The 17,607-nt window shown below is 43.6% G+C and overlaps 1 protein-coding gene across 1 annotated transcript in view; it reads right to left on the bottom strand.

Moving 5' to 3' along the window:
- ADD2 (adducin 2) overlaps positions 1-17,607 on the bottom strand; it is a 126,112-nt gene that overhangs the window by 12,554 nt on the left and 95,951 nt on the right. The window contains exons 11-15 of the mRNA XM_061431991.1: positions 9,114-9,371; positions 8,088-8,207; positions 6,953-7,042; positions 4,897-5,044; positions 2,835-2,960 (exon numbers count right to left, since the gene is read on the bottom strand). Coding sequence (XP_061287975.1) covers positions 2,835-2,960; positions 4,897-5,044; positions 6,953-7,042; positions 8,088-8,207; positions 9,114-9,371 — 742 coding nt within the window. The remainder of the gene's footprint in view (positions 1-2,834; positions 2,961-4,896; positions 5,045-6,952; positions 7,043-8,087; positions 8,208-9,113; positions 9,372-17,607) is intronic.

Below are 17,607 nucleotides of genomic sequence, written 5' to 3'. Positions count from 1 at the left end.
GTGTGGACGGTATTATTCAGCTCAGTTCACTCACTCAGTCGTGTCCGACTCTTTGCGACCCCATGAACCACAGCACACCAGACCTCCCTATCCATCACCAACTCCTGGAGTTCACCCAAACCTAAGTCCATTGAATCGGTGATGTCATCCAACCATCTCATCCTCTATCGTCCCCTTCTCCTCCTGCCCTCAATCTTTCCCAGCATCGGGGTCTTTTCAAATGAATCAGCTCTTAGCATCAGTTGGCCAAAGTATAGGAGTTTCAGCTTCAGCATCAGTCCTTCCAATGAAAATTCAGGACCAATTTCCTTTAGGATGGACTGGTTGGATCTCTGTGCAGTCCAAGGGACTCTCAAGAGTCTTCTCCAACACCACAGTTCAAAAGCATCAATTCTTCAGTGCTCAGCTTTCTTTATAGTCCAACTCTCACATCCACACATGACCACTGGAAAAATCATAGCCTTGACTAGATGGACCTTTGTTGGCAAAGTAATGTCTCTGCTTTTGAATATGCTGTCTAGGTTGGTCATAACTTTCCTTCCAAGGAGTAAGTGTCTTTTAATTTCATGGCTGCAATCACTATCTGCAGTGATTTTGGAGCCCCCAAAAATAAAGTCTGACACTGTTTCCACTGTTTCCCCACCTATTTCCCATGAAGTGATGGCACCAGATGCCATGATCTTCGTTTTCTGAATGTTGAGCTTTAAGCCAACTTTTTCACTCTCCTCTTTCACTTTCATCAAGAGGCTCTTTAGTTCTTCTTCATTTTCTGCCATAAGGGTGGTATCATCTGCATATCTGAGGTTACTGACATATCTCCCGGCCTTCTTGATTCCAGCCTGTGCTTCCTCCAGCCCAGCATTTCTCATGATGTATTCTACATAGAAGTTAAATAAGCAGGGTGACAATACACAGCCTTGACGTACTCCTTTTCCTATTTGAAACCAGTCTGTTGTTCCATGTCCAGTTCTAACTGTTGCTTCCTGACCTGCATATAGGTTTCTCAAGAGGCAGGTCAGGTGGTCTGGTATTCTCATCTCTTTCAGAATTTTCCACAGTTTATTGTGATCTACACAGTCAAAGGCTTTGGCATAGTCAATAAAGCAGAAATAGATATTTTTCTGGAACTCTCTTGCTTTTTCCATGATCCAGTGAATGTTGGAAATTTGATTTCTGGTTCCTCTGCCTTTTCTAAAACCAGCTTGAACATCTGGAAGTTCACGGTTCACGTATTGCTGAAGCCTGGCTTGGAGAATTTTGAGCATTACTTTACTAGCATGTGAGATGAGTGCAATTGTGTGGTAGTTTGAGCATTCTTTGGCATTGCCTTTCTTTGAGATTGGAATGAAAACTGACCTTTTCCAGTCCTGTGGCCACTGCTGAGTTTTCCCAATTTGCTGGCATATTGAGTGCAGCACTTTCACAGCATCATCTTTCCAGATTTGAAATAGCTCAACTGGAATCCCATCACCTCCACTAGCTTTGTTCATAGTGATGCTTCCTAAGGCCCATTTGACTTCACATTCCAGGATGTCTGGCTCTAGGTCAGTGATCACACCATCGTGATTATCCGGGTTGTGAAGATCTTTTTTGTATAGTTCTTCTATGTATTCTTGCCACCTCTTCTTAATATCTTCTGCTTCTGTTAGGTCCATACCATTTCTGTCCTTTATTGAGCCAATCTTTGCATGAAATGTTCCCTTGGTATCTCTAATTTTCTTGAAGAGATCTCTAGTCTTTCCCATTCTGTTGTTTTCCTCTATTTCTTTGCATTGATCGCTGAGGAAGGCTTTCTTATCTCTCCTTGCTATTCTTTGGAACTCTGCATTCAAATGGGTATATCTTTCCTTTTCTCCTTTGGGTTTTTAGGGTTAATCTTAGGGTTCAGTTCAGTTCAGTTCAGTCACTCAGTAGTGTCTGACTCTTTGCGACCCCATGAATCGCAGCATGCCAGGCCTCCCTGTCCATCACCATCTCCCAGAGTTCACTCAAACTCACGTCCATCGAGTCGGTGATGCCATCCAGCCATCTCATCCTCTGTCGTCCCCTCTTCCTCCTACCCCCAATCCCTCCCAGCATCACAGTCTTCTCCAATGAGTCAACTCTTCGCATGAGGTGGCCAAAGTACTGGAGTTTCAGCTTTAGCATCATTCCTTCCAAAGAACACCCAGGGCGGATCTCCTGTTTTCAACCTGGGCTATGTATTAGACTCACCTGGAAAGAGATCTTATCACTTTAGGCTGCACTCCTCCGCCCCCACTCCTAGACCACTGAACTCAGAATCACTGGGGTAGGACCCTGGCAGGTGTCAGGAACTGTAAAGCTCCCCAGGTGATTCCAATGCACAGTCACAGTTGACAGCGACATCATCAGCCTTACCTGGGAGCTTGCTGGATATGCAGGGTCTCAGGTCCCACCCCAGACTTACTGCATCTTAATTTTAACATTTTAATCTTCACTTTAACCAGATGCCTAAGTGATCCCTGTGCACAGTAGAATCTAAGCACTGGGCTGTTGCATCTAGAAAGGCCCACCAGCCAGTCTGGCCTGAGTTGAAGACGAGGAGGCTATGGGCCAATCATTAATGTACTCAGCATTGCTTAGACCGGGCTATACCCGTAAGGTGTATTGTCACAGCCTGTGAATGGAACAGGCTTAAAACTGGCAACCTCTATTTCAGGATCCCTAGAAATAGCAGAGGGGAAGGAGTTTCTGGTAGGAGGGCAGCATGTGTCAAAAGGCAGGGGCGCTGCAGTGCACAACTCCATGTAGACCCCTTTCTCGGTCTGTGGAGGTGCCTCCTCCCTGCCAGCGAGCGCTTCAGCTCAACTCACCGTCCACAGATTTGGAGGGAGAGCCCACAGGGCTCTTTGGCTCGGACTTGGCTGGGCTCTGAGCTGGAGAAGCAGGTGCAGACTTCACAGGGGAGCCGGGTTCCTCTGGGACCGGCTCCTTCTCTCCTGAAAACACAGAAAACCAACTCAGGACAGAGGTCAGGCAGAGGAGATATGGGCAGATAAAGTGCCTTAAGGCAATGCTTTCTTCTACTTGGTCCTTATTTCTCCTAACTGGAATCACCTGCTTCCCCATCCCCCCACCCCACACACACTTTTTAAAATGTCTGCTACACTCTGAGCGAGGCACATGGGAGGAGTCAGAGTCCAGTTCTGTTTCCTCCATCAAATCACATCCTCGGATGGATTATATTACCCCTGATGTGGATGCAAGACTGCAGGGGAATTCCCGCCCACTATGTGTATGCAGCTCAGATACTATTTATATAACTTACGTGTTCAGTCCAAACAACCTCTAGAGACAAAAAGCACTATATTTTTCCATCTACTTCCTCGACTGGCACGTGAGAACTCCAAGCAAGCTGGCAAGGGTTCTTCCAGTGCCTTTGTGCCCAGGAAGATGGCTGACTTTGGGTGGGGATGGGGGACGTGGAAGAAGGTCCTTCCCTGAGGGAATAAAAGCCTTTGATACCATGCAGGGGCCTGTGGGACTCCTGGGCACAAGGCCTCTCTGTCCCCCATTTCTTTGACTATAGGAAGCTACCTTCATTCAACCTCCATGATCTTCCCTGAGTTCCAATGGGGAGATTCAAGCTGTTGTTAATTATCAAAGGGACAGGAGGTCCCTTTCTCCCAAGGGAGAAACAAACAGCAAGAGCAGCCTTGGGGCAAGGCCCATCAGAGGATACACACAACCATATCTTTGAGCTATTTTGCAGATACTGAAATGCCCTCCAAGTGGAAGAAGGTAATGATTAATAATGATATGCTGCCCACAAGCATGCAGATCCCAGATCAGTTGGAACCGAAGGCTAACGATGCTGACTCCAACTTACCACACCACCAACCCATCCAAAGAATGTCCATGAGCTGATCATGCCCTCTTTGGACAATTAATACAAAACTTCTCACTATCTTCCCCAAGTTGGAACACACGGTTGTGACCGCATTAGCCCACTGCTGCCCCCTTGGCCTGGCCAAACAGTAAAGCTATTCCTATCTACTTCACCCAAAACTCTGTCTCTGAGATTTGATTCTGCACTGGTGCAGAGAGAAGCTGAGCTTTCAGCATCATCTTGTCTAGTGGACAAAATCAAGAGCTAAGTCCTGTGTCTCAGACCCCAAGTGCATCTAGAGCAAAGAGAAGGGACAGCTCATGAGTGGAACAGAGAGGGCTTCCTAGATGGAGAGAAGTTTGCCATGGAGCCTGAAGTGTAGACAATATTGAATAAGGTAGCCAAGAAGGGAAACTCTGCCAGGAAGGGACAAGGGCATGAACAAGCTCTCAAGAGTCAGCATGGAGAGATGGGCTTGACTGAAATTCTGACATAAAGGCCTTGGCTGCTGACAGTTCTGATTTCCAGGTTTATACCAAACCAGATCCATTAACAACAGTGATCACTACAATAATGATCAATTATTATAACTAACATTTGTCTGGTGCTTACTGACCTAGGCCATATTTATATGGTGCTACTCTAAGTAAGCACCACACAGATTAACTTCTTCTTCCCAGGTGAGAGCATCAATGGGGTCATGGCAGCACCATGTAACCACTGCCAGGCACGAGCCATGAGGGGCATTATTGGGGATAACAGTATTATGCTCATAAGAATATTGTTTGGTGATGAGGCAGGAAGGCCAAATTGAAGACATGAGAGAGAAGAGACACAGAGAAGCAAATGAAGATTGAAAACAAAGCAAAGAAGCCTGGATGGAGCCCTGGGGGCTCTGGTGGGCAGGAAGGAGTGGGTCCTGCTGCTTGGGGGGCACGGCAGGGGGTAGTGACGGCCTCAGTTGCTCTGCTGCCTCCCCAGTGCCCCAAGCTCTCCCCTCCCTCCCGCAGGTCCTGAAGCACTGACCCCCCACCAGGGTTATTTACCCTCCAGTTCCAGCTTCTTCCTCTCCACCTCCTTCTTGTACTCCTCCAGCTCCTGGTCCGTGAGTTGGCTGAAGGGGTTGGGTGCCATCTCCTCGGATTCGTCTTTGGCATCCGCCTGGCCCTGGGACATCAGCTGGCTGTCTGTGGACTGAAAGTTAACCACAGAGCGTGTTGCCCTCTGAACGCCGCGCTCGGGGCCCAGGCCTCAGCTTCCTTTCAGACTCATGTGGCTGCCCCTGGTCTTGCTAGGGACAGCGTGACAAGCAGCTCCTTAGCAATAGCTCAGGGCCTTGGATGAATGCAGGGGTACCTCCCTCTGCCCCGGAAATAAAATCAAAGGATGCTCCCAAGGAGAAGGAAGATGCACCTTTATTGCAATCTCTCCTGTGGACACTTGCAAGCTGTCACTATGCAAATACAGTCAGTGGCCCACAGTCAGCCAGCCAAAACCCAGCAAGCAAAGCGTCGGCTCAACCAACTTCAAGCCAGCCACTCCCCACCCACCACCCCTCCTCTCCCAGCAGCAGGACAAGCCACATAGCACACAGCAGTAAGTCATATGCAAAACACACAATGACTCCAGCATTCTCAGTCCAAACTGTTATTTCTGTTGTGCACACAGTCATAAATTCAAGGAAGTTAAGGTCTTGAATCTTGGATCTTCAACCTGCCTGCTCTGCAGGTCCCCGCAGGGACATTGGCAAAATCACTGTGTTTCACCACCTCTGGGGAGCCCCTGGCTCTGGAGAGCTCACCGCTGGGCCTTGTGTGAGCTCCGGGAATCCTTTGACCCCTCTCGCCCAGGACAGGGACTAATATTCAGACCCCACAGCCCTTTATCCCTTTATCCTAACTCAGCATCCTCCTCTTGGCCTTTGGGGATACAGTGCTCTGGAGCTGAGGAGCCAAAGAAAGTGAAGCCCAAGGAAGGTGAGCCAGAGCAGCTGGCCCACATCACGCACTCCGGGCCATCTGTTTCTGGCCCATCAGGTATTCTGATGATGGGCCCTGGGCTTCTCTCAAAAGAAGGGCAGCACTGGGCCCATCAATTATGGGGTTCACAAGAGAGTCCAACAAGATCCCAAGAAGAGGGACTCCAAGGAGAGCACTCGGTATAAATGGCAGAGTTTTTAATAATTTTGCTCATTGTATTGAACTCTCACCTCCCCCCAATATCCTGGGGCAGGTACGTCTATCCTTGATGCTGTAGCACATTTGATGTCCCTCCTCTTGGCTGAGCTGGGGTGGGGCGGAGGGGATGGCATGACCTTCACACTTCCCTTGCCAATGGGCACCCATCTTGTGAGTTGCAGCCCCATGTGCAATCATGACATTAGTTTGCTCTGCAGAGAGGAATGGTCCCTGAATCCTCCACACACCCGGCCCGGCCCTTACTGCTAAGGAAGATGCCACTGTGACTTTGCAATGAGCAGCAATGATTTCCAACACAAGCCAGAACTCTGACCTTTACCCCTTTTGCTAAGCACTACACAAACACTGTTCTATCTCAAGCATGGAAACAACTTTGTATTTTCTAACTCCATGTGGGTTTTGTAGGCAACTCACTGGCCCTCCCCCTCCCACAGAGCACCCGTCCTTATATACACGTCTGCCCTCTGAGAGCACGTGGGCATCCTCTCAGAGGTATGGCCTGATGATGCCATATTCAAGCACAGAGGACAGAACCATTTGGAGCAGGCAGCTGTAGAGCCGCTGGGAGCGGCCAGCCACGCTCCTGCGAGCCCACCCTGCGGAGCACCGGCAGAGGGCAGACGGGAGTTCCACAGAGGAACCAGGGAAGCCGTATCACTCCGGTGGGTGGGCGGATTGGGCTGCTCCCCGACCCCTCTCCCGGCCTTCCTGGGGCCCACAGCGGTCGATAAGACACTGTCCTCAGTCCTCACAGCATCCATTTTGCAGCAAGAGCACCAGCGCCCAAGAGCACAGGGAAAGGTGGGCATATGTGAGCTCAGGGGTCCTGCCGCCCAGCCCCAGGCACTGCAGACCCAGAAGGCAAACTCGTTCCCCCTGCAGGCGGGGGCAGCATCTCCTGTACCGGGCTTCGGCTCTTCTCTGCGATGACGCTCGCCAGCAGCTGGGACTGGGGCCCTGCCGACTTCACATCCTGTCGGTTTTGTTCTCGAATCTGTGTGGAAAGGGAGGGGAGAGTGAGCTAGCAGTCCAGAAGCAGGGCGTACTTAATAGGCCGCCCAGTGTGGTGTGAACATAACAGTAACACATCACGTCCACTCTGAGACAGTCTCCATGGCTGTTACAGGGAATGAGTAGTTGATGTAAAACACCAGATTCTCATGAACTCTAAGAAGGTCATTGTAAGAGATGAAGAGGCATGGTAGATCCTTGAGGGGGATTCTCAATTTTCAATATTCCTATAAAGTCCCTGAGGAATTGGTTTAAACTACAGATTTCTGGGGGAGGGGGACACCTCATATATGTTAAATCTCAAACCCGTGGGAGGAGGGTTGGGGGTAAGCCAGAAATCTGCATTTCAGAGGCGCACACATTGAAACACTGCTCTGAGAGCATGCCTAACCTACTGGAGGTGGTTCTGTTACAATTTAGGTATTTAAAGTAACATGAAGAAAATAAGTGAGGGAACTGTAAAGCCAAGGTAGAGAAATAAATATAAAGGATTTTGCAATTTTGAAAATGAGCCAAAGGGAAACAGCATAAAATTTGTAAAAATTCAATTTGGGGGCCTCTTAGACACATCTGCTGTCTGAAGCTAGCAGCCCTCTCTTAGATGTTTACACACGATGAAAAAACCACAGCACTTAGCACTGTGCCTGGAACATGGCCAATAAATGATACCTTCTTTCCCATGTGGGCTTCTCTGGTGGCTCAGATGGTAAAGAATCTGCCTGCAATGCAGGAGACCTGGGTTCAATCCCTGGGTCAGGAAGATCCCTTGGAGAAGGGAATGGCAATCCACTCCAGGATTCTTACCTGGAGAATTCCATGAATAGAGGAACCTGGTGGGCCAGAGTCCATGGGGTCACAAAGAATTGGACATGACCTGAGCGACTAATGCTTTCTTTTCTTCTTTCCCATAAGAGGTACCTGGGGAAACTCGTGCACATCCTGCGGACGCCCCCCCCTTACACCCTTGCGGACGCCCCCTCCTTACACCCTTGCGGGAGAAGAGTGGGAGGCAGTTAGCTACACCTTACCTTGTTGCGCATGTCCAGCACTTCTTGGGGGTCAGTATAGAGAGGCACAAATTGGTTTGGGTTTTCGATCCGTATGGGCATGCCACTGCTGGATTTCTCCACCTCGTCAGCCTTCATCCACTGAACACACACAAGCCCCAGTGAGTAAGACAAAGGCACACAGCTCACCGTCCACCCCAGTGGTCCACCCCAGGAGAGCTGAGCTGACCAGCCTGCATGGAAGGTCAGCAAGCCTAGACAAACACATTCCCTACTCTTGGGGCACTTGGATGTCTGTCTCCCAGAGCAGAGATGGGCAGCAGATGACCCAGCAACCAAACTAAGGCCCCTGATCAACAGCCATAAATAACACTTAACGGAGGAGGGACGGAGCCTCGGTGATCAGTTTCGACAGACAGCCGGCCACTCGCGTTTTAAGAGGACTTGTGGATAGTTTCATTTTTTTAATGAAGAGCTATTCTATTTGGCTGCCAGCTACTTATAAAGTAAATAGTGAAAATCAAATTAAGGGTCAGAGGTGTTTGTGTGAGGGAGAGAGAGGGAAAGAGCATAAAATTTGTAAAAATTCAACCTCTGGGCAGGTCTCTTCAACACATTAATGCCTAAAGCAAGTCCACAGAAAAGGGTATAATGGGAGAGGACAATGTAATACAAGCAAGTACCCACCTCCCTCCTGGTTTTGCATCAGATGGTCAGTTCAAATGTTGGATACCCATCCCCCAAACTTCCAGGAAGCCCCTTCTGGATGTGGGAGCAAAACGCTTTCATGCAGCTGAGAGTGACCTGTTGAGCCACGCGCTGGACCCAGAAACTCAGCACAGAGGTACAAGAAACAGGCGATCTGCTCTGTGGGCATGAGCAGCTGCTCCCAGACTCCCAGAAGGAAGCCCTAAGGGGAGACAGGACTAGCTCAGGCCTGGGGAAGGTTTGCTCTGTTCCTCTTTTAAAGTGGTTTAGCCTGCACAGAGGCCGGGCACTCTCCTCTGACCCCGGTCTCCCCAGGGGAGCCCCTTCTGCCCTCCTTACTGTGGTCTTGGGCCGAGGGCTGCCCATGCTCCTCTGGACCTCGTCGGCCACGTTGACCCGCAGGTAGGTGTTGGGCGTGTTGAGCCAGCGGGTCTTCTCCTTCTGCTGCTTCTGGGCGTACTGCCGCAGGGCAGGCACCGGGGCGCCGTCCTCCTCAAACACGAAGGCAGTGACCGTGGCTGGAATCTCCACCTCACTTTTGTGTTTGGTTTTCTCTTGAATGAAGGGATAGCGGTAGGTGTAGCCTGTTCTGTAACCCTGAAAAGAACAAAAATAGAACCACTTAAGGTAGGGAAAATGGTCAATAACATGCCAGCTGGCCAGCCCACACACTTCACCCCCTTCCATCTAAAGGACTCAGTTTAACCCAAAGTCTCCATAATAAAATACAACCCAGGCCTTGCCACACCTCTGGAAGAAAGTGAAATTGTTAGTTGCTCAGTCGTGTCTGACTCTTTGTGACCCCCATGGACTGCAGCCCACCAGGTTCCTCAGTCCACAGGATTCTGCAGGCAAGAATACTGGAGTGGGTTGCTATTTCTTTCTGCAGGGGATCTTCCCCACCCAGGGACTGAACCCAGGTCTCCCGCATTACAGGCAGATTCTCTACTTGTTCCCTGTCGTGGTCCCCCAACCCTTCCTTTCCTTCACTCCAGCAAGCCCTTTGATCAGGGGTGAGAAAGTCACCAAAATCTTGTGGACCAGACAGAGCTCCAGCTTTGGGTCTGGCCCAGTAGTTGTCAACACACTGGATCACAAAGGAGCTTTGAAAATATGGCTATCCGGGCTCACCCCAGCGTTGCCCATTTCACTGGACACTGGTACAATCTGGGCTACAGGACTTCAAAAAGCTTCCCAGCTGATTCGAGCAGTAGCCCTCCCTTCCTCAACTCTGAAGTTTCTTGACTATTTCTCTCTTGGGACCCCTGAATTTGACTCGAGAACATCCCTATCTCCTAAGAAGGACCATATATCCCTCAAAGGTGGGCTGGAGTTACTTAGAATGTTACTTAGAATGAACATTCAGGAATCTCAGCAGCTGCTGGAATAATTCTCAGCTCTACCAGTCATCTTTCTTTAAGTTAAAGTGGCATTAACAATTATGTGGATTACAAAAAAATACATAGCCATGTAGAAAAATTAAGCAATATAAAAAAAACATAAGGAAAATATGGGTTTTATGCAAAATCTCATCCTGAGAGACAACCACTAAAAATCCTTTCAGTCATCTCTTTAAGCATACATATACATATGCGCATATGTAAATATACAGACTATATAATTAATATAATATATAAAACACTATATAAATGGGGCTGTACCATGTAAGTGAAGTGAAATCGCTCAGTCGTGTCTGACTCTTTGCAACTCCATGGACTGTAGCCTACCAGGTTCCACCATCCATGGGATTTTCTGGCAAGAATACTGGAGTGGGTTGCCATTTCCTTCTCCAGGAGATCTTCCTGACCCAGGGATTGAACCCAGGTCTCCCACATGGTAGGCATTGTAGGCAGACGCTTTACTGTCTGAGCCACCAGGGAAGATCCATATAAGCAGTCTTCTAAAATACCAATATAATTGACATGTAACATTACATTAGTTTCAGATCTACAACACGGTGATTCAATATTTGTATGTATTCTATGCATAACTGAATCACTTTGCTATACACCTGAAACTAACACAGCATTGTAAATCAACTGTGTCACGTTTTAGTCGTTAAATTGTGTCCAGGTCTTTTGTGACCCCATGGACTCCTGCCAGGCTCCTTTGTCCATGGGATTTCCTAGGCAAGAATACGGGAGTGGCTACTATACTTCAGTTAAAAAGAAATTGTATGTATTGCGAAATGATCACCATGAATCTAGTTGACATCTGGCACCTTACATAGTTATAATAGTTTTTCTTGTGATGAGAACTTTTAAGATCTACTTACTCTTTTAGCAACTTTCAAATATATAACACAGTATTAATAACTACAGTCACCATGCTGTACATTACACCCCCAGGATTACTTATTTTATATATGGAAGCTTTTACCTTTGATCCTTTACCCACTTCTCTCTGCCCCACACATGGAAGCTACCAATCTGTTCTCTGCATCTACGAGTTTGAACTTTCTGGTTTTGGTTTTTTTTTTTTCAATTCCATATAGAAATGAGATCATACAGTATTTGTCTTTCTCTGTATGACTCATTTCACTTAGCATAATCCCCTCAAGTTCCATCCACATTGTTTCAAATGGTTAGAGTTCTTTCTTTTCATAGCTAAATAATGTTCTACCATATATATATATATATATGCACCACTATTTCTTTATCCATTCTTCCATCAGTGGATACTTAGGTTGCTTCCATATCTCGGCAATTGTAAGTGTTACTACATAATCAGCTTTAAAAGTTGCTTCTCTAGTTCATCAATTCGTCTTGGAGATTTCTTCATGTTACTGAACATAAATACACAGTGACCTTAAACAACTGCATAATATGCCAGTGAATGTACATATCACAATTTTTCTAACCAACACTGGAAGACACTTTTGTTAATTTCAAAATATTATAAACAACCCTGAAATGAGCAATTTTATACATTTCTCTTTAGGCAGTTAACATAAATGGCTAGTAATGAAAATGACTGAGTCAAAGGGTGCACAGTTTTTACATATTTATTTTAAAGGTTTTTATACATTCATCATGTCCATCTTCCCAGGACACTGAGCCAGTTTGCACTTCTGCCAATTGTGCTGGAGTTCCCAGTTCTCATCTCCTTTCCCCACCATGAATATTGTTGAGGTTTTTAAAAAATTCATTGGCAGTCAGACAGGTTAAAAGTAAAACCTTCTACTTTTGTTTTGTTCTTTTTTAGATTTTTAGATTAGTAAGATTGGATATTTAATTACATTTAATGGCCTCGAATATCTTCCCTTGTAAACTGTGTCCTTAGTTCATTTTCCTATTGTGATGTTTATCTTTTCATATTGATTTATTCCTTTTACAGTAAAGATATCGATACTTTGACTGTCACAGATGTTGCAAATATTTTCCCCATACTGTCTTTAGTTTTGTTTATGGCGGGTAAGGTGGTTTTTTAAAAATGTAAAATTTGAATTTAAATGTAATCATAACTGTCAATATTTGTCATCATGATTTCAGACTTTCCTGCCATGCTTGACAAGGTCTTTCCCAACATAGAAGCATCAAGGATATTAATCTATGTTTTTAAATCTCTATATTAATTTCCTTTTCATGTTTAAATTTTTGGCAAAGGAGGGATCTATCTTGTTGAAAGGAAAAAGCAGCAAGCCACCCTAGGTTCATTTCCCACAGGGCTAGGAGTCTATCTTTCCCCGCAGATTTATAAGATGGCTGTTTCTCCTGTTAAATTTTCATGTATTTGGGGTCTATTTCTGGACTCTTTAAGCTGTAGCTCTGATTGGCCTGTTCCTTCTGCACTAATGCCCCTCCCTTCAGTGACTAAAGCCTTATCACACTTTACCATGTGGTGGTAATCACTATAGGATTTTCCAAGTCATTCTGAATTTCAACTGAAAGAACATTTTGCTAAGTCCTTATATCTTGCTCCACTTTTGAGGAAATTACATTGAGTTTATTGATTAACTTGCAAGCCTCTTTACCCTACTGAAGCTTTTAACCAAGAATAAATTATAGCTCTTCACTGATTTAAGGTTTTCTCTGATGTCTATTGGTAAAATTTTACAGCTGTCTTTAAAGGGCGTCTGCTTAAAACTTTATGATGTTGTTGCATTTACAAATAGGATTATTTCCTCTCATATTTTCACATACATTATTATATGTTAAAATACAAAAAAGCTACTAATTTTTACACATATTTTCATAATTGACCACTTTAAATGCACTTATTTTTTTTTAATTGGAGGATAATTGCTTTACAACCATACAGCAACATGAATCTATAAGTGTATATATATATGTCCCCTACCTCTTGAACCTCCCTCCTAGCCCCCACCCCATCCCACCCCACTAGGCTGTCCCAGAGCATGGGGTTGAGCTCCCTGTGTTATATGGCAGTTTCCCATTAGCTATCTATTTCACATGCGGTACAGTATATGCTTCAGTGCACTCACTCAATTCGTCCCACTCTTCTTCCCCTACTGTGTCCATAAGTCTATTCTCTGTGTCTCTATTTCTGTCCTGCAAATAGGTACATCAGTGCCATTTTTCTAGATTCCATATATATGCATTAATATATGATATTTTCTGACTTACTGACTGACTTTCTGACTTACTTTCCTTTATATAACAGGCTCTAGGTTCATTCACCTCACTAGAACTGACTCAAATTTGTTCCTTTTTACAGCTGAGTAATATTCCCTTGTATGTATGTACAGGGCTTTACAGGTGGAGCTAGTGGTAAAGAACCTGCTTGCCAATATAGAGATGTGGGTTGGATCCCTGGGTCGGGAAGATCCCCTGGAGGAGGACACGGCAACCCACTCCAGTATTCTTGCTTATATCTTGCTTATACTCTTGTTTATATCTGTTGATGGACATCTAGGCTGCTTTCATGTCCTAACTGTTGTAAACAGTGCTGCAATGAACATTGGGGTACATCTGTCTTTTTCAATTATGATTTTCTCAGGGTATATGCCCAGTAGTGGGATTGCCGGGTCATATGGTAGTTTTATTCCTAGTTTTTTTTTTAAAGAAATCTCCATACTGTTCTCCATAGTGGCCATATCAATTTACATTCCCATCAACTGTGCAAGAATGTCTCCTTTTCTCCACATCCTCTCCAGCATTTATTATTTGTAGATTTTTTGGTGATGGCTATTCTGACTGGTGTGAGGTGATTCCTCATTGTAGTTTTTATTTGCATTTCTCTACTAATGAGCTATTTTGAGCAATTTTTCATGTTTTATTGGCCATTCACATGTCTTCTTTACAGGAATGTCTTTTTAGGTCTTCTGCCCATCTTTTGATTGTTTTTTGTTTGTTTTTCTAATATTGAGCTGAATGAGCTGCTTGTATATTTTGGAGGTTAATCCTTTATCAGTTGCTTCATTTGCAATTATTTTCTCCCATTCTAAAGGTTGTCTTTTCATCTTGTTTTTGGTTTCTTTTGCTGTGCAAAAGCTTTTAATTTTAATTAGGTCTCATTTGTTTGTTTTCATCTTTATTTCCATTACTTTAGGAGGCGGGCCATAGAGGATCTTGCTTGCAATTTATGTCCAAAAATGTTCTGCCTATGTTTTTTACCCTAAGAGTTTTATAGTTTCTGGTCTTACATTCAGGTCTTTAATCCATTTTGAGTTTATTTGTATTACGGTGTTAGGACAAGTTCTAATTTCATTCTTTCACATGGAGCTGTCAGTTTCCCTAGCACCAGTTATTGAAGAGACTATCTTTTCTCCATTGCATATTTTTGCCTCCTTTGTCAAAAATAAAGTACCCACAGGTGCGTGGATTTCTGGGCTTTCTATCTTGCTCCATTAGTCTATATTTCTGTTTTGTGCCAGTACCATACTGTCTTGATGACTATAGCTTTGTAGTATAGTCTGAAGTCAGGAAGGTTGATTCCTCCAGCTCCATTTTTCTTTCTCAAGATTGCTTTAGCTATTCGGGGTCTTTTGTGTTTCCATACAAATTGTGAAATTTTCTGTTCCAGTTCTCTGAAAAATGCCATGGAAATTTGATAGGAATTGCACTGAATCTGTAGATGGCTTTGGATAGTATAGTCATTTTCACAATATTGAATCTTCTAATCCAAGAACATAATATATCTCTCTATCTGTTTGTGTTATCTTTGATTTCTTTCATGAGTGTCTTATAGTTTTTGGTATACAGGTCTTTTGTCTCCTTAGGTAGGTTTATTCTTAGGTGTTTTATTCTCTCTCTTTCTCTTTTTGTTTTTGCAATGGTGAATGTGATTGATTCCTTATTTTTCTTTCTGATTTTTCATTGTTCACATGTAGGAATGCAAGGTACTTCTGTGTATTGATTTTCTACCCTGTGACTCTAGTAAATTCATTGATTAGCTGTAGTAGCTTTCTAATAGTATCTTATAGGGTTTTCTATGTATAGTATCATGCCATCTGCAAACAGTGAGAGTTTTACTTCTTCTTTTCCAATCTGGATTCTTTTTATTTCTTTATCTTCTCTGATTGCCATGGCTAGGACTTCCAAAACTCTGCTGAATAAAAGTGATGAGAGTGGGCATCCTTGTCTTGTTCCTGATGTTAGAGAAAATGCTTTCCGTTTTCCACCATTGAAAATAATATTTGCTGTGGGTCTATCATAAATGGCCCTTGTTAAGTTGAAGCAGGTTCCTTCCATGCCCATGTTCTGAAGAGTTTTTGTCATAAGTGGATGCTGAATTATGTTGAAAGCTTTTTCTGTATCCATTGAGATTATCAAATGATTTTTATCTTTAAATTTATTAATGTAGTGTATCACATTGATGGATTGGTGTACACTGAAGAATCCTTGCATCCCTGGGATAAAGTTGATTTGATCATGGTATAGGATCCTTTCAATGTGTTGTTGGATTCTGTTTGCTAGAATTTTGTTGAGGATTTTTGCATCTATGTAATTTTCTTTTTTAGTAATTTTCTTTTTGTGTGTGAAGTCTGATTTTGGTATCAGGGTGATGGTGGTTTCACAGAATGAGTTTGGAAGTGTTCCTTCCTCTGCCATTTCTTGGAAAAGTTTGAAAAGGCTAAACATTAGCTCTTCTCTAAATATTTGATAGAATTAACCTGTGAAGCCATCTGGCCCTGGGCTTTTGTTTTTTGGGAGATTTTTTAACACCATTTCTACTACAGTGCTTGTAATTTATCTGTTCATAATTTCTATTTCTTCCTGTTCAGTCTTGGATGGTTTAACTTTTCTAAGAATTTGTCCATTTCTTCCAGGTTGTCCATTTTATTGGCATATATTGCTCATAGTAGGTCTCTTATTATCCTTTGTATTTCTGCATTGTCTGTTGTAACCTCTCCTTTTTCATTTCTAATTTTGTTGATTTGAGTCTTGTCCCTCTTTTTTCTTGATATGCACTCATTATTTCTAATTTTTCTCAGTTGATTCTTTTGAACCTTAGAGGTAGGTAGATGTACTGACTATAAAGAAGAGTAATTTTGTTTTCTATACAACATGTACACCTCTTATTTTTAGATCTCACTGCCTTAAATTGATTTCCAGTATTATTCTTGAACAACATTAAATAATAGTGCTGAGAACAGAATCATTGTTTAGTTTCAAAATTTAATGGAAATTCTTCTAGTGTTTCACCACAATACTGGTGTTTGTTTTGACAAAAAAAAAAAAGGTAATTTTAATCATATTAAATAAATGACTTCCTATCCTACTTAACACCTATTATTTTTATAAATTGAGATTACATTTTTATCAAATACCTTTTGATCTCAAAGTGATCCATAGGTTTTTATCCTTTGACTCATTGATATCATGAAATATATTTAGATTTATAATATTAAACCATCCTTCAACACAAGGAATGAACCCTCACTTGGTTATCATGTATTATTATTCTAATATTATGCCATATACTATTTACTAGTTTTCATGCAGCATTTTTCATCAACTCAAAGTGAGATTTGTCTGAATGTCTTATAATTGTTATGGCTTGGTTTCCTTCTCTCACTCTTCTCTGCCACATTTAAACAGCATAGGAATAGTCTGTTTCTTAAAAGTTTGAGGGAATTTCTGCATGAAACCATTTGGTCCTGGTGCTTTATTCAGCCACAGATTACTCACCATACAAATGTTAATAGGAGTTGTATTTTCATTGTGGATTGTACCTTTTAGTACTATAAAGTTACCCTCGTGGTCAGCCCTGTAATAAACTGGTGATGATTTGGAGGAACTGGAAGCAAAAAGGAAAGGATTAATTATTGCAAATGACCCAGACACAATAACGAAAGGGTCCAAATTAGTAGCAGTGAGGAGGAGGGGAAATAATACAGGAATGCTACAAAAATAGGGCTCATCTTCACTCTTCTGAGCAATCTGGGAAGTCATAGCCTCTTCTTGCAGTTAGTTCCTCACTGTGTATGCTTTTCGCTTATTCTTGAATTGTTTCCTGTTTATGTCATATGTCATCAATTAAACTGTTAGTTCCAGAAGGAAAGATGTCTTATAATGCTTTTGGATCCTTTAAAGCCCAGTCTAGTCATATATCAGTTAATTTTTTACCTGATTGTTTGCTTGATTCATCACAATAGGAATAGTGTTGTAATGCTGTTTATCGGGAATAGGGAAATCAAAGCTATTATGTTTTCTGCGTTAAAATCATGAGATTAGAAGGAAACACAGAGCTAACTGCAAAAGAGGAGTAAACCAAGCCACAATATGAGAGAGGCTCTGTGGTCCTGCTTTTTGCTGGATTACCACCTCACACGCCAACCAGTAGTTTCCTACCCCTTCTCCAAAGGGCACCCAGCAGGTGCAGCATCCACAGCCCTTGGAAAGGGAGTGGTAAAGGCCATCGTTTGAGA

The sequence above is a fragment of the Bos javanicus genome, chromosome 11 (genome assembly GCF_032452875.1).
Source record: "Bos javanicus breed banteng chromosome 11, ARS-OSU_banteng_1.0, whole genome shotgun sequence".
Classification (NCBI taxonomy): Eukaryota; Metazoa; Chordata; class Mammalia; order Artiodactyla; family Bovidae; genus Bos; species Bos javanicus.
Note: the sequence above shows the minus strand (reverse complement) of the source record. Positions and strands in the feature narration are given on the sequence as shown.